The sequence below is a fragment of the Folsomia candida genome, unplaced genomic scaffold, assembly GCF_002217175.1.
Source record: "Folsomia candida strain VU population unplaced genomic scaffold, ASM221717v1 Fcan01_Sc054, whole genome shotgun sequence".
Taxonomy (NCBI): Eukaryota; Metazoa; Arthropoda; class Collembola; order Entomobryomorpha; family Isotomidae; genus Folsomia; species Folsomia candida.
In genome coordinates this window covers 345,655-373,653 of record NW_019091246.1, presented here as the reverse complement: position 1 = coordinate 373,653, position 27,999 = coordinate 345,655, and the positions used below count along the sequence as shown (strand labels likewise).

General features: G+C 37.1%; 2 protein-coding genes and 1 non-coding gene across 3 annotated transcripts; 2 read left to right on the top strand and 1 right to left on the bottom strand.

The window, feature by feature from the left end:
* Positions 1-2: 2 nt before the first annotated feature.
* LOC110862303 (protein Star) lies at positions 3-4,754 on the top strand. Its single transcript, XM_035845430.1, has 5 exons — positions 3-509; positions 595-779; positions 3,659-3,853; positions 3,932-4,156; positions 4,566-4,754. The coding sequence occupies exons 1-5, from the start codon at positions 368-370 to the stop codon at positions 4,722-4,724; spliced, it is 906 nt and encodes a 301-aa protein (XP_035701323.1). The 5' UTR covers positions 3-367; the 3' UTR covers positions 4,725-4,754.
* LOC118433481 lies at positions 4,743-27,999 on the bottom strand. The gene is made up of 12 exons (XM_035845429.1): positions 27,742-27,999; positions 11,186-11,429; positions 10,746-10,838; positions 10,618-10,673; positions 9,756-10,012; positions 9,568-9,687; positions 8,953-9,490; positions 8,017-8,626; positions 7,766-7,831; positions 7,639-7,709; positions 7,330-7,572; positions 4,743-6,123 (listed from the first exon to the last, which is right to left on the bottom strand). Exons 1-12 carry the CDS (start codon positions 27,875-27,877, stop codon positions 5,726-5,728), a joined length of 2,832 nt encoding a protein of 943 aa, XP_035701322.1. The 5' UTR covers positions 27,878-27,999; the 3' UTR covers positions 4,743-5,725.
* On the top strand, positions 21,450-21,591 carry LOC118433483. Its single transcript, XR_004833405.1, has one exon. It is a non-coding gene; the product is annotated as a U4 spliceosomal RNA (small nuclear RNA).

Here is a 27,999-nt window from a genome sequence, read left to right as displayed (position 1 = left end):
TTAAAATTTCAAACAAATAATATGTAGTGGTACACTCATCTTAAGACCACATTTAAAATGTGCGTCTTTTTCTAAGTTTGAGATCTGATTTTAACGTTTAATTAATTTTCATAATTTTCCATCCTGACGTAAAAATGTCGACCTAATTTCGCAAGAAATCGAGCCATTGTACAAAAAATATTTTCATGAAGCTACATGCATAATAAGATAAGTCGACATCTCGAATATGAGCTGGACAGAGGCTGCGCCATGGCGACTTAACTTATTTTAGGTTCATATTTCATAAATGAACATAATTTTCACTCCTTGCCGTCCAGAAAACTCGCCCCATTATTCTTTCGGTCAGTTTTTGGGATAAAAATTAAAAATGCGTCAAATTTGCAAGTCAAGATTTGCTTCTAAATTTGCGCTATCAGGAATTGTTGTATTAATAGTTTTTCTATCCACATATCAATGGCTTTTTTCGAGGGATGTCTTATTTTCCAGAAATCAGGTCAATTCTATCGACCGTAAGTAAACTTTACTCAACTTGCGCCATAGCTAAACTATTCACACCATTGGCATAAGTTATGTAGACATGTTTTCATTTGTTAGAAGGGACGAGCTACGTGGAGATTAACTTTGATCGGTTGGACCAGCACGATCCGGAACTGATTCGATACACGAGAACAAGATATTTGTCGCCACCCCCACCACAATATGTGCCATATCGGTTAAATAACCCCAAAAATCCGGAGACCGGGCATGGAAAGTGGGCCAGAAAATTTTTTAAGAACAAGGTCTGATATTTTTTAAGCTAATTTGTATTCCATTGTTTGTTTGTTTGTTTAGCATTTATTCATGTGTTATTTCTCGATCAGTACATGAAATGACTGGTTTTCATCAAGTAACACGAAAAAATAGGAGAAGAAAGATTTAGTTAAACTAAGTCATAATACATACTAAAATACGTGACATTCAAAGCGTTATCGAACATTATTCCTTACAAAACTACTAATTATTATTGTATGCGGTTATTTATGCATCATTATAACGGTTTTTTATGACATGTTCTACCAAAATTGAACGAACATTTCCTGCAGTTTTTGGGTCAGAATCTAAGATTTGATCTATTGTAGCAGAGGACAAACTATTCCATAACTTAGTACTGAAATATTTGACTGAATTTGTGAATAACTCGGAGTTGTGCTGAATCACTTGTAGCTTCTGACTACTACGAGTATTATGTCCGGAGCTATTCACTGTAAACATTGTATTAATTTGGTCAACGGTTGATCCTCAAGTTGAAGTCGCTCATTTATAGATAACAGATTGAATTGTTCGAGCAAAACATTGTAATTCACTTTCTCATGCAATTTTCTACATTCAATTTTGGCAATTTTCAGTTCATTTCTGTCAGATTTACCTTTCCAGAACGATTTGCTATAAAATTTTGTGAGTCGTGGATAACAGAATATAGCTAACAAGTTATTTGTTTTTGCTTGAATTTCCTTAAATGTAACTAAACTAGACGGACCCCAAATTGTTATACAATAATCCGTTGAGTTTACATAGGCATTGATGAGAACAGTTAACATATGTCGTGTTATATACCTTTTAAATCTATGAATCATTCCAATATTTACACACACCCGTTTCTTTACATTTTCAGCGTGATCTTTAAAACTAAAGTGTTCATCGATCCAAACCCCTAGGTATTTATAAGTATTCACTCTACGAATTTCGCTACCATTAATCATAATATTAGAGATGTTATTCACGTTCGTTTTACATTGCTTTTTTCTAATAATCATAAATTTTGTCTTCTCCCAGTTCATTGTCAGTCCTTTAACAATAAACCATTCATTTAGTTTAATTAAAATGGACGCCACCTTTGCATGAACATCCTTTGGGTTAGTTCCGCTGACGACAAAGGAAATATCGTCGGCAAAGATAGTGTAGTAACAGACTTTTAGAACTACATGAATATCTGATAAAAATAGAATAAACAAGTTTGGACCACACACAAAACCTTGGCCAATTCCCCGGTTAACTATGAAGGGTTTAGACATAAATTTACCATTTTTTATCAAATAAAATCGATCTCTTAAATAGTTGGAAATTAGAAGTAACAGTTTTCCTTGTATCAAAAATACATTACGCAACATTACCACTAGTAGGTTAATATTTAGTGAGTCAAATCCTTTCTTCAAATCAATGAATACAACGAAAACTAAATTATTTGGTACATCCAATTCATTAAAAATATTTTGCGAGAAACAAGTTAATGCCGTAGTACATGATCTCCCACTCCTAAATCCGTGTTGATTATCATCAAGAATCTTCAGTGACTCTACTTTTTTCATAAGTTTAGTTTTTAATAAATATTCAAAAAGTTTGCTGAGAGAGTGAAGAGATGAGATGGGTCTGTAGTTACTCGCATTGGTCAAGCTACCTTTCCCCTTATATAACGGTAAGACTGTACATTCCTTAAATTTCTTTGGATAATTGCACGTCGAAAAGATTGATGTAAAAAACATAGCTAGAGGTATAACTAAAAATGGTAAAAGAGGTTTTAACATTTTGATCGGAATTTTATCTGTTGGCGAAGACTTAAGCTTTAATTTTGATATACATTTGGTTACCTCTTCTTTGCTAATTATACAGTTCTCGTTGTCAAATAAGGCATCAGCCTTCACAGAGCTAATGATATCCGATTCTACATTGGATGGGGTATCATTCTTTAATATAAAATTATCGCTCAAATTTTCGGAAATAGTATCCTTGTCAGAAATTAAAACATTACCAACTTTTAAAAATGGAATTTCGCTATTCTGTCTAACATTTCTTCCAATTAAATCATCATAAGTCTTCCAAATCGTTTGAGAGTCTAACTTTGAAAATTTATCTTTGAAATGTTGTCGCTTTTTGGCGGATACACAGTTTTTTACATAATTTCGAAGTTTGTTATACTCTTGTTTGGAATCTAAACTTGGATTTTTATCTAATTCATTTTTCAATGCATCCCGTTTCCTGATTAAATCTAATAATTCGCTATCCATCCATTCTCCAGCATTACCACGCAGTCTTCTTTTACGAATGGGGCACAATACATCTAGATAGCTGAGAATTGTGGATTCGAAATAAAGTAATTGTGAGTCAACATCGCTAGAATTTTCAATTACACTCCAATCCAAATTTTCTAACTCTTTACCTAACATCTGTGCATCAAAGTTCTTAAAAGAACGAAATTCAATTATTTTTGACGGTTTTTTGACTAGCTTATTTCTCTTAACAAAAAATGTAAACCGATGGTCTGAAGTGTTAACGGAGAAGACACCTGCCTGCCTAATTTTATCAGAAAAGGAAACATAAATGTGATCAATAAGAGTCTGTGACGTAAGAGTGACTCTTGTTGGTTCCTTAATTATTTGAATTGAGTTTACACTGTTAACTAAGCTATTTGTACAGTTGTACAGTTGGAGGGGAGTTTTGGATTGAAAACCATTTTTCCTTAAGATTGTCTATTTTTAACCAAATTTGACATATGCGTGACCCAAAATTTATGCCCCCGAAGGCAGGAAAATACTCTTGAAATCCAAAAATTCCCCCTGAAAGCGCATTGACCCCTTCAGACTGCCTCTTAATTTGAATTAAATTTTGATTTCCATATTTTTAGAGGAGCGGGACCTTCCTGGAGGCGGGCGCAAACGAGGGAGAACACCACTCTCACACGCTCTTCCTGGAAACTGACCTCAACTGGACGGGGCTCTTGATCGAGTGCAATCCAACCGTGGCGTCGTATTTGCGAACGAAAAAAAGGAAATCGTGGACTGCCAGCGTTTGCATTTCGACATCAGCACAGCCGAAAATTGTAACATACAAATACTCAAATATGAAATGACCACTCACTATTAAATTAGTAATAATTATCTTTATGGATGGATTTCAGGTGAATTTTTCCAACCCTGAAAAGTGGTCGTACAGTGGGCGTTTAGGGGCCGCTTGGAATCTGCCTATTCCCACGAATTGGACCTATTTTGACGTCGAGACAGTCCCACTTTACACGATTATCGCGGCTGCAGGATTTAAGGAAATTGATTTCTTCTCGTTTGATGTGGAAGGCGTGGAAAGGGACGTTTTGAGAGATTTCCCATTCGATAAGATTCGTTTCAAGGTATTAATTATTTACATGTTCACCTGGAATTAATGCTCTGTAACAATTATCTAGTAGTACGAAAATTCAGGCACATTTTCTGCAGAAAAAATACAGGATTTCGCACGGGTGGGCAAAATACTTTGCCAAAATGTAGCATTTTGAGCCCCATGAGCCCCTCCGTTTTTGATTCCCATGATGTAAAATCCCCAAGATTTTGTCTGTATTTTTTCCGCAAGTACTTTCTCAAGAGAGTTAGAAAATTAATGCAGAGAAACTGTGTAAAACCCTGCGTATTTTCTGAAGAAATGTGTCGATTCAGTTCAATTAGACTGTCTAATTTAGACATGCCAATTTTAATACGTATTTGGATTCATATAATGGTATTTGTATTAGTTATTTATGTATTTTTTTGTTTTAATTTATCTAGTTGATGATCATAGAAGTGTATTTTCTAAACGAGACGGAACGTACTGAATTGGATGAGTTTTTGGACGGGCATGGCTACACGGTACTAGAGAGACAAGTTGATGACCATATTTATGCCCATAAGTCAGTCTTGGCCCAACGTGCACCCCATTCTGGGTGAAATTTGTAAAAATTCAAATAAAAAACAAGTTATTTTATTTATTTTTATGAACACGAAGGATATTCGACAAGTTTTTTTGTACATTAAAAATAATTGGCACATAATAAGTACGTCGGATATGACACGTGACCATATTATGTAAATAGAATCGATGACTTCCTGTCACGTGGTATGGTGGTCTATAATTTCAACAATTACAAAATTACCATAATTATTGTTTAGTTAATCTTCTAAAGTATATTAATAGTTCCTAATTATTATTCTCATTTTAATTGCGGTACAAATTTTTAAGGTTTAAAAAATCCAACCTAATTATCAATTTAATTAAATAGCTTACATAATTATTTTCTATACACTGACCTTTTCCTTGGGTTGGGTGGCGAACAATATACAATTTCTGTCTTTTGAGGACATAATTGGGCAATTATTATACTGCACAAATAATTACATACTTAATGCATAATAATTAATTATTAATTAGTATACTCAATTATTATTATATGGATTCATTCAATAATTATAATAATCACATCACATGAACAAATCAATTAAAATAAAGTATTCCCAAAAAAATCCACCTTCTCTTTTTTACAAATTTCTCATCAATTTTAAATAGGAAATATTTTAATATAATTTACAAGAATTTGAGACAAATGTTAAATGACAAAGAAATTTGAAAGTTTGAAATTACTATTTAAAAAAACACGTAATATATTTCTTCCCATCTCACGTTTCTGAAATAAATCTAAAAATTTTCGTTTTTGACAACGTTATTTTTTCAACCACCAACCTATTATTTTACTTGGGCTTGAGGATTTACTCAATTAACTTGAATCGGCGTTAAAGTTACACATGTACGCAAAATCGTTAAATTTTGCATAAAAGTCCATAAACCCTAAACTAATTGGTAACTTGCGCCATGAATAGTTTAACTATGGCGCAAATACGCCGTTTTAATTACAGAATATCAAAAAGTGTCACAAAATTGTTTTCAAAAAAAGTTAATTCCTCCTCCTCCTCTGCGTGTCTTCCTTCTCTTCGTCATGATGATTTTGATTCCACAACAATAATTCTGCCTTCTCCAACAACTTGTTGCTGTTCCTCGTCCCGTGACGCCAAGGATTTTCGTGTGACGGCGACAACGACGAGGATGGCGTGGGAGGAGGAGGCAGAATTCTCCTCCTGTTCCTATTACTGCTACTACTGCTGCTACTGGACTGCTTAAAAAATTTGGAAAAAATCCCCCTCGACGTGGAATAGCGACACCCGGGGGGCAAATAGTACGCGTAGTGAACCGTCCATCTGCCCGTTTTCAAATTCGGGCAAATGATCATGTGCCGGTGGTAATTATTTGTTCCCGTGTAGTAGGAATAATCCGCCATTTCGTACTCTTCCGGTCCTACAAAGGAGAAAAATTATTCCAATTATTCAATTGCGCCATAATTATTAATAGAGGGCTGATATGTATTTACGAAAAACCGCAAAATGTGCAGGGAAAAAATAATAATAATTTTAATTTCCGATCCGAATATAAGTAATGCTCTCGATTTTTTGTGGTCGAGTTTCTTTGAGTAAAAAAATTCATACAAAGGTGGAAAATTTTCATTTTGAGGGACCCTATGAGATGACCCATACTGATTTTTCAAAATTGTCATATCGAGCTGAAATTTCGTAGAGAGGTTGGTTTAGGAGAGATCTTAATGGAAGAATACGAAATGATTAAACACGGTCGTGGAGATAAGTGCAGTATGAAAACATGTCGACAACTCTGAGGAAGAGATTGTGTCCGAAAATGGTGCAAATCGGATAAGAAATGGATAAGTTATGGCGAAAAAAGATGTGAGACAAGTTGTTGCGGTGCAGTGAGATTTGGCTGAACGGGTCCCCGAAATCTCAGAATCTGCAAGGCCATTGACCTCGTCAAATCGCTTCCATCTCAAAATTTTCTGAGGGACCGTCAGAATTTTGAGATGGAAGCGATTTGACGAGTTCGATTGCCTTGCAGATTCTCACTTTTCATCCACAGTTTCAGCTCAATTTTATTGCTGAACCGCAACAACTCTCAACAAATCTCAAATCTTTTTTCGCCATAACTTATCCATTTCTTATCCGATTTGCACCATTTTCGGACACAACCTCTTCCTCAGAGTTGTCGACATATGTGCGTACACTGCGCTTATCGCCACGACCGTGTTTGAGCACAAATTGAACGAAAAATTGTGAGATTATGACTCATCTCAAGCTCACGATGTTAAAGAAGCCACTATTCATGGTAGTCGAGGGGAAGGATTTGTAATCCTGCAAAAATTTGGTACCACATGGTAGAAAATATCGAACAAACATTTAGCCAACCATCCACCCACACCACGGAGGTTGGCAATATTATGTCGGTCAATTTGAAAACAATACAAGTGGGCTCTGACTCGGTGAATCATATCCCCTCAGTCCCTGACTCGGGCTAAATCGAGTCTGCACTACACTGTCTGTAGGTTTTGTGATCTGCAAGAGTTGGGGGAACACATGCACAAGGTTTGACCGTGGGTCGTCATCGAATGAAAACGTCGAAAATAAGTGCATATCCACCCTCTGGGCGCGAGGTACGTACCATGAACGGTGATGGAGAAGGAGCATCGCGCCTTGTTGCCCTCCGCGTCCCCGGCGACATAGTTGATGTGCGTGGTCCCGTCGGTCATCAGGAGGCCGGGATTGTGACTCTGCTGGACGTAGTGCAGCTTCACATTGTCCGTGAACTTGGGCTCGGACCACCACATTTCTCGCGACGTTTCTCCAGGATTTAGCCGCACTTCGAAGGACGTTGGACACCCTTGAACGCGTGGGGCTTCGAGATCTGGAAAATTTACATGGGCACATTTTATAAAATAATTTGGAGAACACGTTAAGATTTTTGTCTTACCGATCACATGGATTTTAAAGCGGCAGGCCGCCGTGTCATTGGAGACTGGACTTCGAGCCGTAAAAGTGACCCTAAAAGATATTTGGTAACTTGTTTTCGAGTAAATTTTTAAATAATTCTGAATTACTGCGTGTAGCCGGCGGGGACTTCCCATTCCAAATTTTTAGCCCAGGTCGGATCAGCCTCGACATATCTGAAGGGGTCAAAGTTCAATAATTAGTTCCAGAAATAACTAACAATGGAGGTCCCCCAATTCGCAGATAGTGTCATTTGAAAATTTTACGCTAATTAAATTTGTGATCGATTGACACAAGTTTAATAAAACATCTGAGAGTACACTGAGAAAACCTCCGTTGTCCGTTTTTACGTCTCACGAACCTGTACCAATCCATGTTGGCCTGCGGTTGGGGGATTTTGACGTAGGCCGACGCCATCCCCGGCATGAGGTCCACCTTCACATCAGAGGGGCAGTGGATGTAGGGTCGTGGCGTCGCGGGGAGTCGGATGCAGACCGTGGAATCTTCTGGACTCCATCGATACCCTTTCGAGCAGGTCCGCAGCCTCCCATTTTTTGGATAATAACCCACCTCGCATAGCACGAGGCACTGCGTGTTCAACTGAATTCGGTCCGAGGAGGAGCAAATTTCGGGGAAAAGTGTGCCAAATTCGGGTTTCGACAGGGCCGGACAACTCGACGCGGTGCAGGCGACGGTCTCCTCGTAATCGGCGGGACTCCACGTGCCATCGCCGGAACACGTGACATATTTTGAGTTTGAGCCCCCCAAACTTTTGACCTGCTTGCCAAAAATGGTGGTCTCGATTTCGTTGAGGAGTGTTAAAGAGAAGCCGGGAAGACAGTTGACGCGACATTTCGTCCCAGACCGGAAATAGCCGTCGGTGGATAAGGTCGTGGTTCTCAGAGTGTCGTGGTGTTCGCACTCCCAGCCAGATGCGTTCACGAGGAGGGGAGGATCCTGACAAAATTCGGCTAGAAATTGACCAAAATATTGAAGATACATGTAAAAAAAATTATGGAATTTTGCAATTATTTTGTTAAAAATTCGGCTAAATTTTTTAGAAATGATAAGTTAAGTCAATTTGAAATTATCTTGACAAATAAAATTTCGAATGATACTTTCAGAAATGTGCAAAAAGAGCAATTCTGAAATTGTTTTACACAAATTAATTACATATTATCTAGAAATTGCATACAAAATCGGCTATAGACGTCCGAAAAGTTCAGAATTATTGCAATTATTTATTTTGCACAAATGAATTAATCTTGCAACTATTTTTAGTCCAAATTGCACATACGTTCACAAATGCGTTTATCCTCCTTGAGAACGTATCCCGGTTTACATGAGCAGAAGAAAGTGCCCGGAATATTGGTGCAGTCCTGGTCACAGCCCCCGTTCTCCGTGTCACACTCGTTCACGTCGCGACACGCCGTCCCATTCACGAGTTCGTACCCCTTCCGGCAAGAACAGACGCGGTACGAGTCGGACGTGTCGATGCAGATGTGGTCACAACCCCCGTTCTCCACGGAACAGTCCGCATGCTCCACGCAAATCAAGGAATTCTCGGAATCCAGGGCTGACCCCGGAGGACAGTCGGCCACCAGGGTGTTGAGCAGCTCGAGATTTTCGGGGGGCTGGTCCTCCTCCTCTCGGGGTGGGAGTGGGGGTTGAGTGGTAGGCTCAGGAATTTCTTCGGAAATGCACGTCTTGTAATTCTCCGCGGACAAGGCGAAACCTTTCGGACACGTGCAGAACGCAGTGCCAAACGTGTTCAGACACCCATGCGAGCAGTTAAAGTTGTTGGTGTCACATTCGTTGATGTCTTCGCAGGAGTGCTGAGCCAGAAATTTTCAAAGTTTTTAGAAATTCAAAATTTTATGAAATAGTTTATGCATTGAAAAAATTCTCGTACTTTATCTGATCCTAGTTTCGTGCCAGGAGTTCGTTCACAGGAGCAGGTGTAACTTCCAGGCGTGTTTTCGCAGCCGTCCTGACAAGGTCCGTGCCCGTTGCGGAGGAGGCATTCGTTCCTCTGCGTTCAATTGGCACGTGCAAAATTAATTTGCACGTATATAATTTTGCAATGCATCTTCTACTTACATCGATACATGTTTTCCCATCGGGGCCGACCTGATGCCCGGCGGGGCAGTAGCATTGGAAGGAGCCGGGCTGGTTGAAGCAGATTCCGGTGCAGCCCCCGTTATCGGTGAGGCACTCGTTGATGTCGACGCAGGTGGAGGACGAGGTCATCTCGTAGCCCGAGTAGCAGGAACAGACCACGCCCGACTTGTTGTCCCCCTCCGACCCGTGGGAACAGATCTGGTCACATTTTATGCAGTCGGACTCGTCCAAAGTTCCTAATAATTATTCATGTTGATAAAATTCTGGTGTAAAATGTTTTAAAAATACGCGTAATTTCCAATGAATTACTCCCACAAAAGGTAAAGCATTTCAATGTAGTATTTCATGTTTTGAAATTGCTCGTAATTTTTGCAGAATTTCTCGTTTAATTAATCATCTCATAAAAGAAGAATCCCATTTCAATATTTCCTGATATTTGAAGTTCTCTCCTAATTTTTCATATAGAACATAACTTTTTTAGTCCTCTTTTTTATTTTTATTTAATTTGCGTAATTTCGGCACCGGAAAACATGTTTTAAAGATTCTTGTGGTTTTCATTAATTTTTCGATTTAATTTAATAATCGTGTCACAAAAAAGAGTAGCATTTCAATATTTCCAAGACTTGTCTTTCTCACCCAACTTTTCAACACAATCATTTTTTCCGTACGGAAATATAAATCTTGTCCATTTTTTAAATTGTTAGCTGCACCACCGCACCGTGGAGCATGTTGCTCTATTATTAAACTGTCGCTGAGATTATTACCTGAATAATTATTCTTGTTATAAATATGAATAAATGCCCTTCAAAAAGTGGTGTAAATTACGGAAACCTCGTCTCACCTTTGGCGAGGCAGACGGGTGTCGGTCCCACCCACTTGTTTCTCGAGCAAAACATCCTACAATTTTTACGATAAATAAAGTTACACTATATTTTTAGTGTATTTTCAGTCATAGGATTTTTATTTTACCTGTCGGACGATTCCAGAGGGAAATCATAGCCTTCCAAACATTCGTATAACGCCATCACGTAATAATTCCGGTCTCGCGAGCGGTTTCGTCGCCTGGAAAAAATTAGACTTTCATTTTTAGATTTCAAAACTATTCACATTTTGCGATTTAGTGTTCTCGAGATTGATTTGCGTAAAAAATATACCCAAAAATTTGAACTATTTCAAAATTTAAATAAAATTTGTATCTCTACCCGTTCAAAAGATATTGAAGGTCATAGTTTGATCGAGATGGAATAAAACAAAAATTGGGATTTGGGAAACTTTGATCATAAATAAGTTATCTTTTGAACGGGTATAAGTTCATTTTATTTTTGAAAGTATCCCACTTTTTAGGAAAAAATCTAGGCTCGAGGACTACGTGAAGCACAAGGCTTTTAGGAACTTGAGGAATCACTGACCTCGTATATTTGACGACACGGGCGTGCGAAACGGCGGGTGCGGTCAAACCACGACCCTCCCGTTTGACACAGGTCGTATCAAATTTGGAAAAGTCGAGGCGGAAATTTCTCAGAAATTTGAGAATTCTCTTCTTCTTGAGGTTGGTGGTGGTGGTGGTGTCGTCATCGTGGTCCCGATGTCGGGACGTGCTCATGACCGTGCTGGATGGGAAGATGGGAATCTCGTTCGCCGTAGTGCCCCCACCTGCGGAAAAAAATTGTATGAAGAGAGAGATAAGCCCGAGTCAGGTGACACAGAAGAATTTCATAATTTCAAGATACATTTCTTTTCAAAAATCGGCGTGGGTCACGTGGAGCTGTTTTTTTTACTGTGTACACAAATTCTGAGGTAATTGTGACCCCACCAGGTCATAGGTCAACCAGTATCAAACCTATCTTTGAATTTACTGTCCACGTCAATCAACAGTTAGACAGACACGACGGTTCAATAAGGCCGAAAAAAGCAGGATATATTTTTCATACAGAACTGATGTTCTTAAATGCAAAAAAATAAGTAACAATAATAATGCATTGGCGACCTCACTGGGTCATAGGTCAAGTATCTTTTTTATTTATTTATTATTCCAGTCAATTGATTTCAATCTAGACAGACGGACCGACAGACACTCTGATTCCATAAGCCTCATCTTAAACAAATAACTTGGTATCACCTCACATTAGAGGGAGAGCTGTCATCCCATCACTCGTATCACTCGTAGGAGACCCTTGTCTTGTCTCCCTTCTAGGCTTAATTAGCATTTTAAGTTCAATCATTGTCACACTGACATGATTGTCGAGACGGGAAAAGTCTGGTTTAATCAGTGAATTGGGTGGATCCCAGGCCTGTTTTTGAGGTAAAAATAGAGTGTGTGTGGCTTGGGCCCTTTTTTAAGGCTTGATTAAGACGCGATGGTGGTGGTGGTGGTGTACAAAAAATCGGAAAGGGTGAGACTTGCGTTAGAAATTGGGCTGCATTGAATTTTGAGATAAGAATCCTGAACCAACGAAATTACGTATGCATAAAAAATGCACGTACTCCACCCCACAATTATTCGGGTTTTGAGACAGATTGAAAAATTGAGACGAGTTGGGTTTGATTTCTAACGAGACCCTTAACAAAATAAGAAGACGAAGGAAAGTAAAAAAAAGTAGGTAAAATTTCACCTGGTTCAAACAAAGGTAAAATCTGAAAGTGATATAAAAGTGATATAGCCAGTCGATTTTATCGTCGTTTACGAAACTGTGTGAAATTCGCTCAAAATTACACACTTTTCAGAGACCATTTATTTCTAAAAAGATGGGAAAATTTTCAGCAGAGCGATTTCTGATTTTGCTAAACATTGATGCCAAAAAAGATATATTAGGTCCTCTCAAAGCTCTAAAAAAGAGCAGATTTTTCTGCTCATCGCTCATTCTGATCTTTTGTGCTCGGCTGTGCGCATGCGATTTCGCTCAAAATCAGATTTTCTTGCTCAACAAAAAAATCGAGTTTTGGGTTGATTTTTTCTCTCATAATCCTGCTCATTCTGCTCCACATCAGCAAATCAGTTGTTTGTTTACTTCAATTTTTGGTTTAAAACTTAAGTAAAGTTTTGTAAAACATATTCTTTATCATTATGGGTCCCAAGACCAAGGTTAAGAGTACCAGTGTCGAAAATGTTGTAAATCCCGTAATTTGTCGTAACAAGTGGAGGTAGGCGGCCGAAAAACATTTCGCTGGACACCACAAATAAAAATTGACATGACAAATTATGTCGTCGACAATAACACCGCATTTAAGGTAAATTATGATTTGTTATCCACATGTAATTTTGAATGACCAAATCCTTAATCGCAAAAAAATGTTTGAGCAGGTGACCAACCGCACTGAATTCCTTGGTCGTCTCCAAGATGCTTTGGCCCTTAACTGCGAAGAAAGTCAAATAAAAATGGATTTGGCAGATTTCTTAAAACGTACACAAAGACTAAAGAGAAGTTAAACCAGTCGGGTTTTGGGATTGACCCTCAGAAAGACGAAACTCTGGACAAAAGTGCGGTCATTTCCATCCATTACATGAAATCAAATGATTTTCAATGCGATAAAATTACGATTCAGCGAAGCCACTGGAACTCAAAATTCAATTGGAAACTATTAAATCTAAATTTTAGATATTTGACTTATAAAATTGTTTATTGCTGCTACATAAAATGAATTATTTGAGATAATGCTGTTCATTAATTCTCCTGCAATATTTTCACAATGCGTGTTGTTGAAACCCATTAAAAGCCATGCTAAGACCACAATGATAAAAATTCTCATATCTCTTGACGTTCAGTTATTTTCGGAATTTTATGAATTATGAGACTGAATTTACAACCATGAAAATGATAACAAATAATTGAACTTCCACAAATAAAGATCACGATTCTCAAGAATTATGATCGATAAAAAAAGTGGTACGTTCAAGGCTTGAGCAGAAAAATCGGATTTTTTATTTTTCTGCTCATTGCTCATTTCGCTCATTTTTTTAGCCTTGAGAGCTCCTATTATCAAAGTTTATTTTAAAATACTACTTCAATAGATGAGGATTGTTGGAACCCGATACAATTCTGGCTAAACTGTTTCCACAATTTGTTTTCTCACATGCAAAAGTCCATGCATTCGGCGGAAGTGAGAGTAAAAATGCCAAAGTCTTGTCAATAAATCAAATAATATTTCCCTAAAAGTCAGAAATCGACATGTTTCAACTGAAAATTTCCACACAAATAAATTCCGCACATTTGTGTAAATATTGTGACAAATTTGGCTACAGATGACAGATTGCCTTCAAATATATAGGATATTTTCCTAACTTTAGTTCAGAAGCTACTCTTGCAAGTACATACATTCTTGAATTTAATGAATAATTTTCCATAAGAAAAACTGTCCCATTCTTCTCTCAAATCCAAAAATATCCCGATACGAACTAACTTTCCTAAAAAAATTATTAGTTTTTATCAATTTTCCAGTATATCCAGCAAGAATAATTTCAAATTTACAGACAGATGGACATTACATTTACGATTCAAGAAATCAGTATGCGTGAAATTCATTACAAATGCTGTACCTATTTCGAAACCAATGTTTTGACAAAGGTAGATTTAAAAAAATATTTTTCACATTTTTGATGTAATTTTTCCACCTAAAATTTCATTTCTACAAACACACAAACTGACACACAAACGGATCACGATTACATACTTAAGACCTCTCTCAGGATAAAAATATATCCTTATTTTCCCCAAGTTACAATTTTCCCGTGGTTCTCAAAGACCACAAAATTCATAAAATTCCACCCCAAACCGTCCCTTTGACACGTTTCATATTTCCGTGGGTGACGTTATCTTGATAATAAATTGACATTTAGAGGCATAACGTTTCCTGATAAAAGCATATAAAAAAGCCTGAGCCGCAGATGGATCTCAGCACCTACTGGTGGAAACCTAGGTCAGTAATAAAATAGCAGCAGCCGTTTAAAAAGCCCTTAAAACTGACCCCCGTCGCGTTTTTCATCATCATTTTAGAAATATTATTATTAGATGGATGCAACCTGGATGGGACTGAAATCCGGACTTTGTGCGCACCTTTCGTTATTCCTTTGGTTCGAGTGGACCTTTTCATTACGTAAGTATCATCTTCGTCATAATGGGAATAATAATGGTGATCGTGACCCGAATAGAATGGAAATCTCGTTTTTTTTTTGTGGGGAATTTTTATACGGAATGGGAATCAGGAGGAGTAAATAAAGTAGCATCATAATCGTCAACCTTCTTTAAAAATTGTAAATGGGATACTTTTAGTCACAAGGTGAAATATGGCATCTGATTTTCAAGCGGTTGACAATAGAAAAAAATATCTAAATATGATTTAGAAAATAGATAAATTCACAAAAATTCAGAAATGGAATTATGGTTAAACATTTTCAAAAAATATTAACTTTTTTTAAGCCGAAAACAATATAAACTCAGAATTAATTAGAAATGGAACGATTGCATAGTTTAACCTAGGACTAGCTGACTCAAAATCAGCACATTTCCAGAATTTAGAACAGATTAGGCGAGAAAAGATTAAAAATGTGACGATTTTGGCGATGAGTCATCGAGTCGTGTGTTAAATTATAGGCACATATTTTAAATAAGTAACATATCTCCTATGATTTATCATCTATTCGACACATCAAATTTTTCTGAGATCCAAATTATACCCAAAAATAACAAAATGTTATCCTAAAACCACGTTACAACAATTAAGGATAATCTTGTCCTTGCTAATGATCCATAATTTGTCACACACGTGGACCACTGACAGTTGATGGATTATTTACTTTATTTCTACAAAAATCGGAGGACGGATAATTGAGAAAGGGCATCTCTGATTTGCTCAGAAACCATTTTTTTGAAGGAAAATGTGCCCATTTCATGTCATATATTTGCCTTTTTCGAAACCATTCATCTTTCATTTCATTACAATGTGTGGTTTGGTTTCGTTTCTTGTTTGACAATGGGATTATGCTCTCTCGCACAGAATGGAGATGGATAGATCATTATTACGTAATAAAACTTTTGTGCGTAAGTATAACGAGCATCGATGCATTTATTTTGTATGGGTTTTTTTGTGCTTTTTATTTATGTGGAATGCAAATGGTGATAATACGTATCCATTCAGCAATTGGATACGATTCATTACGGTGCGAGAAGGGCCCGATTTAAGAAATCATAGAGCCCTTTTGTGGTTTAATGTCGTACGCAATCCGAGTGTGCCGTGAAGCTAAACTTGGAAAAAATGGTCTCCTGATCTGTAAATAAAAAGCCCTTGGTACATACGCAAGGTTTCAGAAGTTCTTAATAAATTCTGCCCACGTATTTTATTTCGATTAGAAAAAGAACGGTTCAGAAATTATTATTTATGACAAATTATAATTAGCAGACTTTCCCACCACGAGGAAGGAATATAAATGGAAACTCTGCACCTGGAAATTTTTGATAAATGTTTCCATAATTTGTAGACATTTCCACGCCATAAGGAAAAATTTGAGAAGCAGGAAATTTTACATGCATGCAAATTATGTATTTCATGACTCAAGAATTGTTATCAATAATTGATGATGAATTATTTTCCACTTTGTACATTTTCCCACGATGATTAAATATGAGCTCAAACTATCTGCACCTGCAATTTTTTCATAATCCACAATTTCCACACAATTAGAGAACGAAATCTTGAAAAATGGCAAATTTTCTACCCTTCATTCATCGCCTCCACGATCCACAATTAAATAAATTCTTTAAAAGTGCATGATTTACGGTAACTTTATTTACTTCCAATTTGCCCATCTTCCCAAAATGTGTAGAATGTAATAAATGTTTTTAATAATTCATAAATATTTGCACAAGCTTCAAACATTTAATCGTTGCGGATTCAACAAACCATTTTTTCCATTTTTTCTCGAAATTATGGAACTGTTGGCCAATTCGTTATTCATCATCATCTTTTCCGGTTTTCCACAATAATTGGATTTCAAAGTGAGCCCACGATTACAAGAAATCAGCAGCTTTCGTCCGTTCGTAGATTATGTAATTTGATCCCCTCAGGCGTCAGATTGTAAACAGTGGAACAAATCTGGGCGAAATATGGCAATTACAGAAAAAAAAACTCAACGAGTCCCTAGTAATCCTTGCCAAGCCTGACCATTTCCTTATTCAGCTCATCCCAACCAAAATCTTGAACAATCTGCCATTCAATTCACTTTTCGACCCTACTATTATTAACGTCAACACTTTATCTTTCTTCTCTGGGAATGGAAAATCCGGTCCGGTTTACAAGAAAAAAATGCGGCGTATTTTCTAATCCGATATATAAAAATCTGTATAAAAATAGGGATCGACTAATCGTTAAATTATTTGGATGGACCAAATTTACGACTATTTTGACCCCTTTTTCCCTCGTCATCATTAATATGTAGGAAGCGACGTTTTAATTGCAGGTGGGTTTGGGAGGGTTCACAAATTATAATTATGGTTATTACGGAAAACTATGACCCACTCATAAAATTCAGTAGTTGCCACTTGTTTTTCTTATCTTGGAAAAAATCTAGATCTGATTTTATCCCAGATTTTAAGAATGATCTTTCATTCTGATTAAGAAATCTTTTCCGTTTAAGATATGTAGAGGAGATTTTTAATTTATGACAAAAAACTAATTACTGTTTAAAGAGGCGGAAAAGAAAATGGGCTGTGACGACGTGGTTTCATTATTACGTAACTAGCGGAATTGAGTAAAGGAGGATTTTTAATCGTGGTTTAAGGGGGTGCATTACGTGCTATCTCATACGCTTTATGTACATGTTAGAGACGTATGAAATGCATATAACGACCAACAAATGAGATAGCACACACATATCCAGCCACTCACCCTCCTCATCCAGAAAATATTGACCTTTTTACAAATCCCAGCGTCGTCCAGGATTGGAATTCCACCACCTCATTAAATCTCCTTGATCCATAATAACATCTCCATCACAAGGTTATCTTTACGGCTTAGGAAGAAAACCTCTTCCTCCTTCTGCAACAGGTCGCTTCTTTCATTTCATTCCAACCCAAGCTTTCCCCAGCAGAAGACCCAGTTTTTTTCTGCCCTGAGAAATCAGTCAATTGAACGACTTTGACATATTTAATTTCGCCATTAAGAAGATTACGCGAACGTCGGTCTGGTCTGGAAAAGAGTGTCCATGCATCCAGCAGGTGCACGTGGTCACCTGTGCGTGTGTGTCGATTAAGTGCATATGTATATGGACATGATCCCTTACACATAAGTCGTCATGTCCAAGTATGGATGCCACCTGTCAAAACTGACGTGTCACCTGCGTACGGACGTATGCAAACCTACACATGTATGTCACCTTAATAAGTTATGCCTACGTATTAGAAGAATATTGATTTTATTGCTTATGCATCAGCTCGTCCACCATAATTCCATCCATGTCTCTCTAACAAATATGTACCATCTTGTCCAGTGTTTGTTCCGGGTGCAAGAAATAACGGGGAGAAAGTGGTATATATTTTGACCTGCAAAAAATACACGGCGCAAGAAACTAAGCCCCCACCGCTATTTTTTGTACGTCGCGTGGCTGGATGGCGCTTATTTCTTGCGCTTCTCCCAGTTTCTTGCACCTCGCATTTCTTGCGCTTTCTCCCAGTTTGTTGCACTTCGCATTTCTTGCGCTTTCTCCCAGTTTCTTGCACCTCATACTTCTCGCACTTCTTTTTTCAGTGCAAGAAATGCACGTTAGTCAACCCGCAAGAAACGCAGCACTGATCTTGTCCATAAAACGGACGATCTGTGTCTCTCCTCCAATCCACGCCTCTCCGGAGGATATGATGGTTGCATTGTAAGCCTACCTGTGGATCAGCTAAATTGTCCATAGTTGAAAAACCAATAATTCATTACACATTTTTCTGCTGCGCCTATGTCACAATATTTCTATGTCCGCACTAATTGCTCATTCTTACATTGTCCTCAATTTGCATATCTTGCTGAAATCGTACCAGCGACGAGCCGGGTGCAAATTTTGGCAAAGAAAAAAAAGAGAACGATGCATGGACTGGAATGATGCATTGTTTCAAGTGTCGCAATCATTTACACACCCATGCATTCCGACCTGGTCGATACGTCATCTCGTGGATCCTGCACTTCCACCTTTTCCCTTCCTACTTGCTTACCTTGTGAATCATATTTTATTCCAAGTTGAGAGAATTGCTGGCACTAAAAACATTGCGTACTTCCAAATATGAAAAAAAAACTCTTGCTCCGCTCCTTTCTGCCATGCATCGTGGTAATAATCTTGTGGACATAATTGGGCAAAAGAATAAGTAAGAGTCGTCGGTTTGGTTTGGTTTAAGGTCTGCTGGTAGATATTTAAAGGTTACGTAAGAGCAAGAAGAGTCACGTTGCTTAATATATTTCTGATGGGACGGACGTAAAACATGGGACGGTTAGAATTTTATAGTCGCTACGACAAGTTGTAAATACGAATGAACGTGGTTATTGTTTCATTCGAATTTTTGTCACAAGTTGAACAGACATCCGAAATTTAGTGTTTTCTCGTTAATTTGACGTCATTATTATGACGATCATGTCCTAAGTGTGATGAATTTAAGGACTTCCAATAAAAGAAATTTAACGAGATCAAGGTACAAATTGTCCACTTGTTGTTGTTCAATAGATTCCAGTACTTGGGAATATTGTGGCAGGGTGGGCTGACTATGTCACCCTTTAAAAGGAGGTTAATTGCGTCATAAAACCAGCCAGGGTACGCTTTTACCATCGCCGTTGAAGATGCCAAAGGGTCAATCGGATTTGTTTGCCGGTACATTTCTTATATCCAGTTCTTCAACATGGACATTAAAATGGGATGCAGCAGACAGAAACTCCGATTTGCACCTTCAACGACGATATGTATTCTAAATATGTAACAATCAAGATGGACAAATCTGCAACACTCTTCAATTTTTAAAAGATCGAATAAAAAAAGAATAAAACCAAACGGAGAGTAAAAAGTGATACAATAATCTGGGGGCGATTGATGCAGTAATAAAATCTGCTCCATAAAATGCCAAAATAAGCTTATCATGCCGCAATTGAGACACAATTACTACCCAAAAAAGAAGCACGACAGGTTAAAAATTCAATTTAGACACGCTAATAAATCGCCAAATTTCATTTTTCGCTGTCTGTCGGGTGGGACGTAAATGTCAAATTTCTTGGTGGCACCAGACCTGACCTGACACACGTGACATGACACATGACATTACTCCTCGTACTCGTCATACATAATCTCATTTCGTAATAAGTACATAAACCCTTGCAGAAATCAGGTAGGCAAAATTAATTGAAAATCTGTCTCAAAATGTGTACGAGAAACTAGGCGTGGTGGTGAGGAGGCAAAGTGAGACTGACACTCAACCCAGATTATTCTTCACGGGGTTCACTCAATCACAAAATCTGGTTCGGAAGAGCAAGGAAGTAAATAGAGTGACATTTTCGTCTCCGTCTCACATCTCACATCTCACCCCATGTGAGCTGAGATGTGAGATTGAGCATGTTTGTACATATGTAGCAAAAAAAGGTACAGAATTCCGTACACTGACATGGCTGCTGGCCTGCTGCGACGAAACCCTTATCTCACTTTCTTCCTCCACGTCGCCTTCTTTAGGCCATCACACACTTCATCTCAGGCTCGAAAATGCAGTGAAAAGAGGATTACGACGACGACCAAGCAGATATATTCGTTTCCTTATTGCGGAATTTAATACGGGGAGGAGGAGGAGGACTGAAAAGTGACGATTTTGTGAGAAATGAGATGAAGAAATAAATTTTATGATTCCTTGGGAAAACTTTAATTGAAGATTAAACACAATAATCTATTTAATGATTATTATTTTCAAAATGTCTCTGATCTATATTAAAATTGCTAAAATAAAACTTTCATGAAATCCAGTTTTTGACGCTAGAGTTTCTCAACTGGGAAAAAATTTTGCAGACGGAATTTAGATTTACAAGTGAACACTATTTACTAAAAATAATGAAGTTTAAATAGACATTTTTGGTTGAAATTTGTAATTAAAATTTTCGGGAATTTTAAGTTATTCATTGTGCAAAGATTAATTGCGATTTAAGAACGATTTACGTATTTAAGTTTATTTAGAAATATTTAAAAGACGGTTTGAAGGCTGTTACTTCAAAAAACCTTACAGTTCTCTTAACAAATGTCTAAATTTATTTTTTTCTCAATTTTTCGACGCTAAAATAATGTCATAACACACAACTTTAACAAAGTTTCCTCTAAAGGACCGTACGTAAAGGATGTTGGAAATTTCCCCAAATTTTGACATTTCCCTCATCGAATGCCACGTATTCTTCATTCAAGGAAATAATGTTGCTCCCTAAAAATCTGTCACATCCTTTGTGCACCATCCCTTTATACGAAACCCCTCAAAATTTGTGATTTTTTGCAAAATTCTCACCTACTGACGCCATACTTGAAAATATGAATGCACCAAAAGTTAAATGTACGATTTTTCTTTACGAAAATTTAATTTAGAGTGGAAGACAAGCAAAACCGGGTGCTGGGTAAGTCGGTAAAAATCCGCATCTTTTGTGGTTAGTGTGTCCCGGCGTGGGGTGAAAGTGGAGATGTGAGTGTGAGTTATCTTTGCGCAGTGGCAGTATCCTAGACGATGAGGTTTATACCGAGTCGGGATTATTGCTAGTTGAAAACTTTAACCAATGCCCCGCCGCTGTTGGAGTGAAATACCTCCGATTACGGCAATTTTTGGAGACCCGTAAGGGTCAATCTATCAAATATAAAGATAAAACACCAGCAATAAGGATGGAAACCTTGCGAATTTGGGTTTTCTAGAAGGTCTCGAATTAGCAAACTCCAATCGTGTCCTACTTTCGTTTCATGAATTAAACAGGCCAAATTTATCCGTGACAAGATGTGTTCAGTTTGGGATCGAATTGACAGATTTATTCATGCAGTCATAATTTTCCGTGATTTCGTGTAGACCATTTTTTCTTTGCTGTAATGGTTTGCCAAATTATTTTTTCGCGACAAATTAGACAAAAAGCACGATCGTCTTCATTACAAGTTGGATTCATTCCAATCATCAATGCATTTTGAAAATGGGTTGTTCACCACCACGTAAATTTAAAAAAGTGCATTTGTATGTGCTAATTAAACCACCTATATATTTTTGTCCGACAACGAGAATAACTAACCAACCAGGCCATTAACGTAGGATTCAATGACTCATCGCCAAAATTTGCACTTTTTTCGGATCTGGGAATTTATTTTAAAATTCTGAACGACAAATTTGTGGTTAGTAAGTTGACTAATTGAATAACGGTGAGTTTTCGCGAGTTTCGATGAGTTCCAATTTTTCTGAAAGCGGCTTAAACTTCAGACGTCTCCTCCAGAATTTTAAAATAATTTCTCAGAGCCGAGAAATGATTAAAAATGTGCTAATTTCGACAGTGAGTCACCAAGTCCTCCATTAAACGTTTCCACCCGTTCCCAAAAGTCGCTTCGTCTTGGAAATGTGTGCCCACAAATTGGTTCAACTCTTTAGCATCGCATCCCACAAAAGGAGAAATTGTGTCTCTGCATTGTTGACCAGGTAAAAATCATGAATAGCACGCAATCAGATGCATTGTGTTCTTCTTCTCCCATTTAAAATCAGATTCACACGTGTCAATCAAATCGTTACCAATTCAGAGAGCTCGGTTCTCTTATTAACGCCCCCGACTGGAGAACGAATTAGAGTCCACTTTTGCTCAGTGGCCGCGGACAGGGGTACAATGTCCTCACAGATATTCGATGTCCCCATGTTATATAAACCCCTGCCTACTTTACCCTGTGTCCCCAAATGTCCCCACGGCTTCCGCAGCCCCTGCCTTTGGTCACGATATAGCCAGAAGAATTGTCCGTATCACCAGGTGTGGCATTCCAGCGTTCGGATTAGGATCCCAATCCAGCCCCAAAAAATGTCTCTATCGATCCCAGAGATCAACAAGTAGCTCAGAAATGTTAAAGCCGAGCGAGAAATGGGAATCCAAATCGTAAAAGTCATTCTGCATGAATGAAATCTGTTTTTGGTTGACTTATAGCTCGCTGAGGCGAAATGTGACACTCACTCGAAAAGTCTGGTAACAAATTTGGACCTGCATCTCACTTACTCACCCGTGACACGAGTTTTAAGACGTGTCATTTTTTCCTCATCCGTCGCCTGACACGACGACACTCGGGCCAAAAACGGATATGGAGATGATCCATTTCGTTCCTTCCAGAGGGAAGAATTTCGTTAAAAGTTCTCCCACTTTTTTCCAAACTTTGTTATGCGACACTGTCAAAAAAATTTTAACTACGACTACGACGACTCTCCAGAAATGTATCGCTATTTCGGAGAGTAATTGGCAAGGCGTAATTTTTTACTGGGGATAAAAAATTGGGACAGATTTCTCTGTAAAAATTTGATCTTTTGCTCCCAGATTATTCAAACTGTGGTAAAAATAACAAGTTTCAAAATTCTCTCGGATAAATTTTAACCTTGACATGACACCTTTTTTATTCACTGTTTTTTTTTGCGTGGTAAATCGCATAAAAAATCGTGCTTAAGCAGAGGGTGGATAAGCATTTAATTTTAACTTTTTCATTTGATGACGGTCAAACTTTGTGGGTGTGTGTTGCCTAACTCGAATAGATCACAAAAATCTCAAAATATTTTTACATAGTGTTGCATATTTCTAGGTTTTCAGACATCAATATTTCAAAATGCAAAAAAAATTATATATTTTTTCAAAAATGCAATGACATTGCAACGATTTGAGACGAAGTTTTTTGCTCAAGGAAATTGGACTACAAAAAAACTAGAACATTGAATTCAATAATTGAAAGTTTGCTAAAATTCTTATGTTTTGTGTACACATTTCATGCATATTTTAGCGTTTTTTTGTTAAATATTAAATACATAATTCAACGATTTTTCGTAAATACCTATCCACCCTCTGATTATAAGGCCAACACGGGATCTGCGTCGGAATGCGGAAAGTAAGAAAGGTTAAATTTGGTCAAAAATATGACAGGTTGGAGACGAACTGGTGAAATATGGGATCTTGTTCATCCGATCTACATGTGCGCATATTTATTGTACACGCAGCTGGACTGGATTTATTTCAATTTCTCGGCTGGGAGGAGGAATGCTAACAAAAAAGTCAGTGTGGCCGTCGAGCTGCTGGTGTCAAAACAGGGTGTAAAATATGGCCAAATGATGATGCTGATCCCCCCAAGCAGCCCCATATCATCGTTGGAGAGACTTGGGAATTCTAAAACTCTGTGTGTCACGTCATGTGATTTCACCTTTCGTTAAATACCATTCTTCACGAGGAAATAGTTTGTTTAAACAAACAATGCAATTACAAATTGCGACAGAGAAATGTTTCTCTTGCAGAAAGATTAACCCGAAAGAAGGAAGTCAAAAACGTATGTACGGTATCCGGTCGGAAATTTGTGTGTGCTTCAATCCAACCAGAGTTTCGCAGTCGTAATGAGTCTTAAAATCGGATAAATCTGAGAATAAATGGCTTCTTGGTGGGTGTTTTTGTAGGCAGGGTGCAGTTACGTGAGCATTTTGTCGTCCCATTTGAAAACGTCGTATGCAAAAGTTTTTGCGAATTTGCTGCAGAATTGAAAAGTTGATTGCAAATTAATTTTTGACTAATCTAACTATAAATCCACACAGATAGTTTTTGTATCAAATGACGCACATCTAAAATACTCACTGGTAAATATGTATTTCTGAATAAAACAATTTCGGAATTGAGTATTGACAAAAAATATTAACAAAATTCATAGTTTTAAAATCCTTCTTTATGAACACGTGTTACACAAAACTCATTTTTTGAACTCGCCTTTTTTTGAGAAATGATTTACCATCAAATTTCAGCAATTAAAAAATACTTAATGTCGAAACCAAATTTCAAAATTTAAATTCGTTTTTAAGCTTTTTTAAGAAAGTTTCCACTTTGAAACCCTGCTTGGTTCCTTCTTCCTTAGCAAACACGTGTCAGAAGCCACAACTAACTTTTCCTTAATCCCATTTGAATCATGAATGATGAGACGTCGTCAAACATCAACAACGCCAATGTTCCGCGGAACTCCTCGCCTGCCGTGGCCAAGATGAAGATGCACTCTCGAACATAAAACTGTTCACACTCTCTTCCTCTCATCCCCACTTTTTTACTCAATGTTTCCCGAAAATCAAATCCTTCCAAGAAAATTCAAACATGTTTACAAAATATATGCGTTTTTGAAAAAAATGTTTAAAAGATTTGCGTATTTTTCAAATAATAGCAGAAATATCCATGTCTGAAAACCTAGAAAGGTGTGATAATAATATGTGGAAATATTTCGAAAATGTGACCTATAAAAGTTAGGTAACACACGCACAAAGTTTGACCGTCATCAAATGGAAAAGTTGAAAATGAATGCATATCCTCCCTCTGATAAGAAGGAATGAAATGGTCGTGTGCCTGACCGGACTGGATTTAGATTTCTTCATCTGAAGGAATGAAATCCCATCCAGATTTCCGGTGGTCTTACTGCCTCACTCAGGTTCAGTTCAGACTCGTACGTAAAATATGTGCACATCTCATTAAAAGGTATTAGAATTTGTTTCGAAGCCATTGAATGCGCCAAATATGGGAGAAGAAGACGAGTTTAGTAGTTTTATTCGATTAGATTCAAGCACTTTAAACTAATCCAAAGTCTACAGACGACCATCATCAAAAAAGAAAATAAAGATTTCAAAGCCTTTCAACATTTTATGAAATGTAGACTCAAAAAATAAATATGGGTCAAAAAATTTAAATAAGTACGTGGTTTAAAATTATAAAGATTTACACAAAAAAATTAGTGGTACACAAAAACTCGTATCGATCTGAACGAAATATTTCAAAATTGTAACTCTGATTTAAAAATTGTAAGATTTTGATGCCAAAAATTAAAAATAATTCATTAGATATTATTATTACTGTAAAAATCCAGGTCATTCAAAGACTTATTATTCTTTGATTGTACGGTTGCAAATTTCAAAAAATAATAATTATTATCAAATTAAAACGGGGAAAAATGTGGAAAATATTTGTCTTTAAAATAGCAAATTGTGCAAGATATTTTGATACTAAAAATTAACCATAATTAATTATTAGAGATAATTACAGAGATAAATCCATGCCGGGTAATATTAATCTGATTGTTGACTTAGGATTAGTCTTGTGTAAGTAGATAATAAAATTTTCAGAAATCTTGCTTCAGGCGGAAGAATGGATAAAAAATAGAATTTTCTCCTCTCTCTCCACGCTGGCAGTTACAGAATCCATAATTTACTCCTCACAGGGAATGATTTCATTTCATTCTCTTAATTGAAATTGCAGAGATCTATAAGAACGCAGGAAAGAAAATGATGATGAGTTGATCATCGTCGTCGTGTGTACAAACTTGGGTATGATCTTTTTTTAATGGAGTATCCAATCCAGCATATTTGGTTAGGTAACCGGATAGTTTTTTATGGTGAGTTACCTCTCATTTCACAACGGGACATGAAAACGAAACCACTAGGTCAACAAATTCCCGGAGTGAATGTAATGGACGTTTCAATTCAATAACGGTAGGAAATTTTTAACCAGGATCCAGGCCAGTCCGATCCGATGAGGAAATAATTCCAATTTCATTTCTCAAATGGCTACTGAATCTTTTAGATGAGATTTCCGATAAGGTAATGATGATTTCAATGTCAAGTAAAAATATTTAGTTTTTTTATTTCCATCTGAATCCTTGAGGGAGCCGTAAATTGAAAAAAAATCAAAATATGGGAGCAAAATTTGAAAAACATACATGTCATTTCAGAAATGATCATTAATCTCAATAAGATTATTTTCTGGTGAAATTTTAAATAAAACTTGCCCCGAATTTGGAATAATTTTTGAAATAAAGGAAGAAACGGAGAATTTATTGTCCAAGTGTTTCCGATGAATTTCAAAAATTCAAAACAACTGGAGCAAAATTTGAAATACAAAATATGTCATTTCAGAAATGATTAATTAATGAATTAATGAATTCATTTATTTATTAATCTCAATAAGATTATTTTTTTGTGTGAAATTTTCAACAAAATTTGCCCCAAAATTTCCATTTTCCGCAGAAAATTAAGAAAGGATTATTTGTTTACGTACTAAAATTCTTCCCCCTCCGCGTCCGCCTCCCCTGCTGGACGTCATGTCGTTTGGGTCAACTAATGACAACATTTGTAGCAAATTATGTCAACTTTTTAGCCCAAAAGCTGCCCACCAACGCGGCAGGAGTTGTCTTCCCTTATAGCGAGCGGTTTCATGGTCGTAATCATGTCATTTTTACCCATTTTCCTATAAAACTATGCACAATTCTGTGCATTACGTGATCAGACTGCGCTTAAATAGCTGTCCAGTAAGAAGAGAAAACCTTACATAATAATTCCAACATTCCCGTCGACATTGCATGCGTGTACGTATGCAAATTAATTGCTTCTTTGCTTAGTTAGTTGAGTTGTTTCTTCGAGTTCAAAATACCAATTTGGCTTAAATTTATGATCTCGGCTTCCAATTTTCGGAAAAGTAGCAATTGTAAATATTTTTTCCCAACTTTTTCTCCCATGTACAAATATTGAGAGAAGGAGAAATGTGTGCAGCCAATAAAATCTGTACAAAAACGGCAGCACAGAGTAAAAAATAAAAAGTAAACACTTAAAATTCGACAAGACTGAAATTTCGATCCGCTCTTTGATTCCTTGCCCATTGTTTGTTTAAAAATAATAAAATCTCAATTGTGACCATTTCCGATCAAACTTTTACTTTTTATTGTACATTCACCGACACTTGTATAAATTTACAAGAAAACAGTCCTTACCTGAAAACGCGTCCATTTTCGGCGTCACGAAAATAAGCCCGTTATCTTCCACATCTTGAGAAAGTATGGAGTGCAAAATTGACACAAAAATCAAGCCCGAACACAAACACGAACAACACAAGGGTGGAAATCTCATCTTGCTGATGTGATACTTTTGCAGCTTATTTCCTAAATTTCTCACTTTACCCCGACGAAATATGTGTAACTGAGAGATGGGATCACAAACAAGTCCTGTTCCGAGATCAGAGAGTTGAAATG

What these genes read in the sequence shown, in the direction of transcription:
- LOC110862303 (XM_035845430.1), top strand. Translation starts at nt 368, where the DNA reads ATGCGTCAAATTTGCAAGTCAAGATTTGCTTCTAAATTTGCGCTATCA. An exon ending in CATCAGCACAGCCGAAAATT is followed by an intron (nt 3,854 to 3,931) that starts GTAACATACAAA and finishes GATGGATTTCAG; the next exon opens with GTGAATTTTTCCAACCCTGA. An exon ending in TCGATAAGATTCGTTTCAAG is followed by an intron (nt 4,157 to 4,565) that starts GTATTAATTATT and finishes TAATTTATCTAG; the next exon opens with TTGATGATCATAGAAGTGTA.
- LOC118433481 (XM_035845429.1), bottom strand. Translation starts at nt 27,877, where the DNA reads ATGAGATTTCCACCCTTGTGTTGTTCGTGTTTGTGTTCGGGCTTGATT. An exon ending in CGAAACTAGGATCAGATAAA is followed by an intron (nt 9,491 to 9,567) that starts GTACGAGAATTT and finishes TTTCTGGCTCAG; the next exon opens with CACTCCTGCGAAGACATCAA. An exon ending in GTCCCCGCCGGCTACACGCA is followed by an intron (nt 7,710 to 7,765) that starts GTAATTCAGAAT and finishes AATATCTTTTAG; the next exon opens with GGTCACTTTTACGGCTCGAA.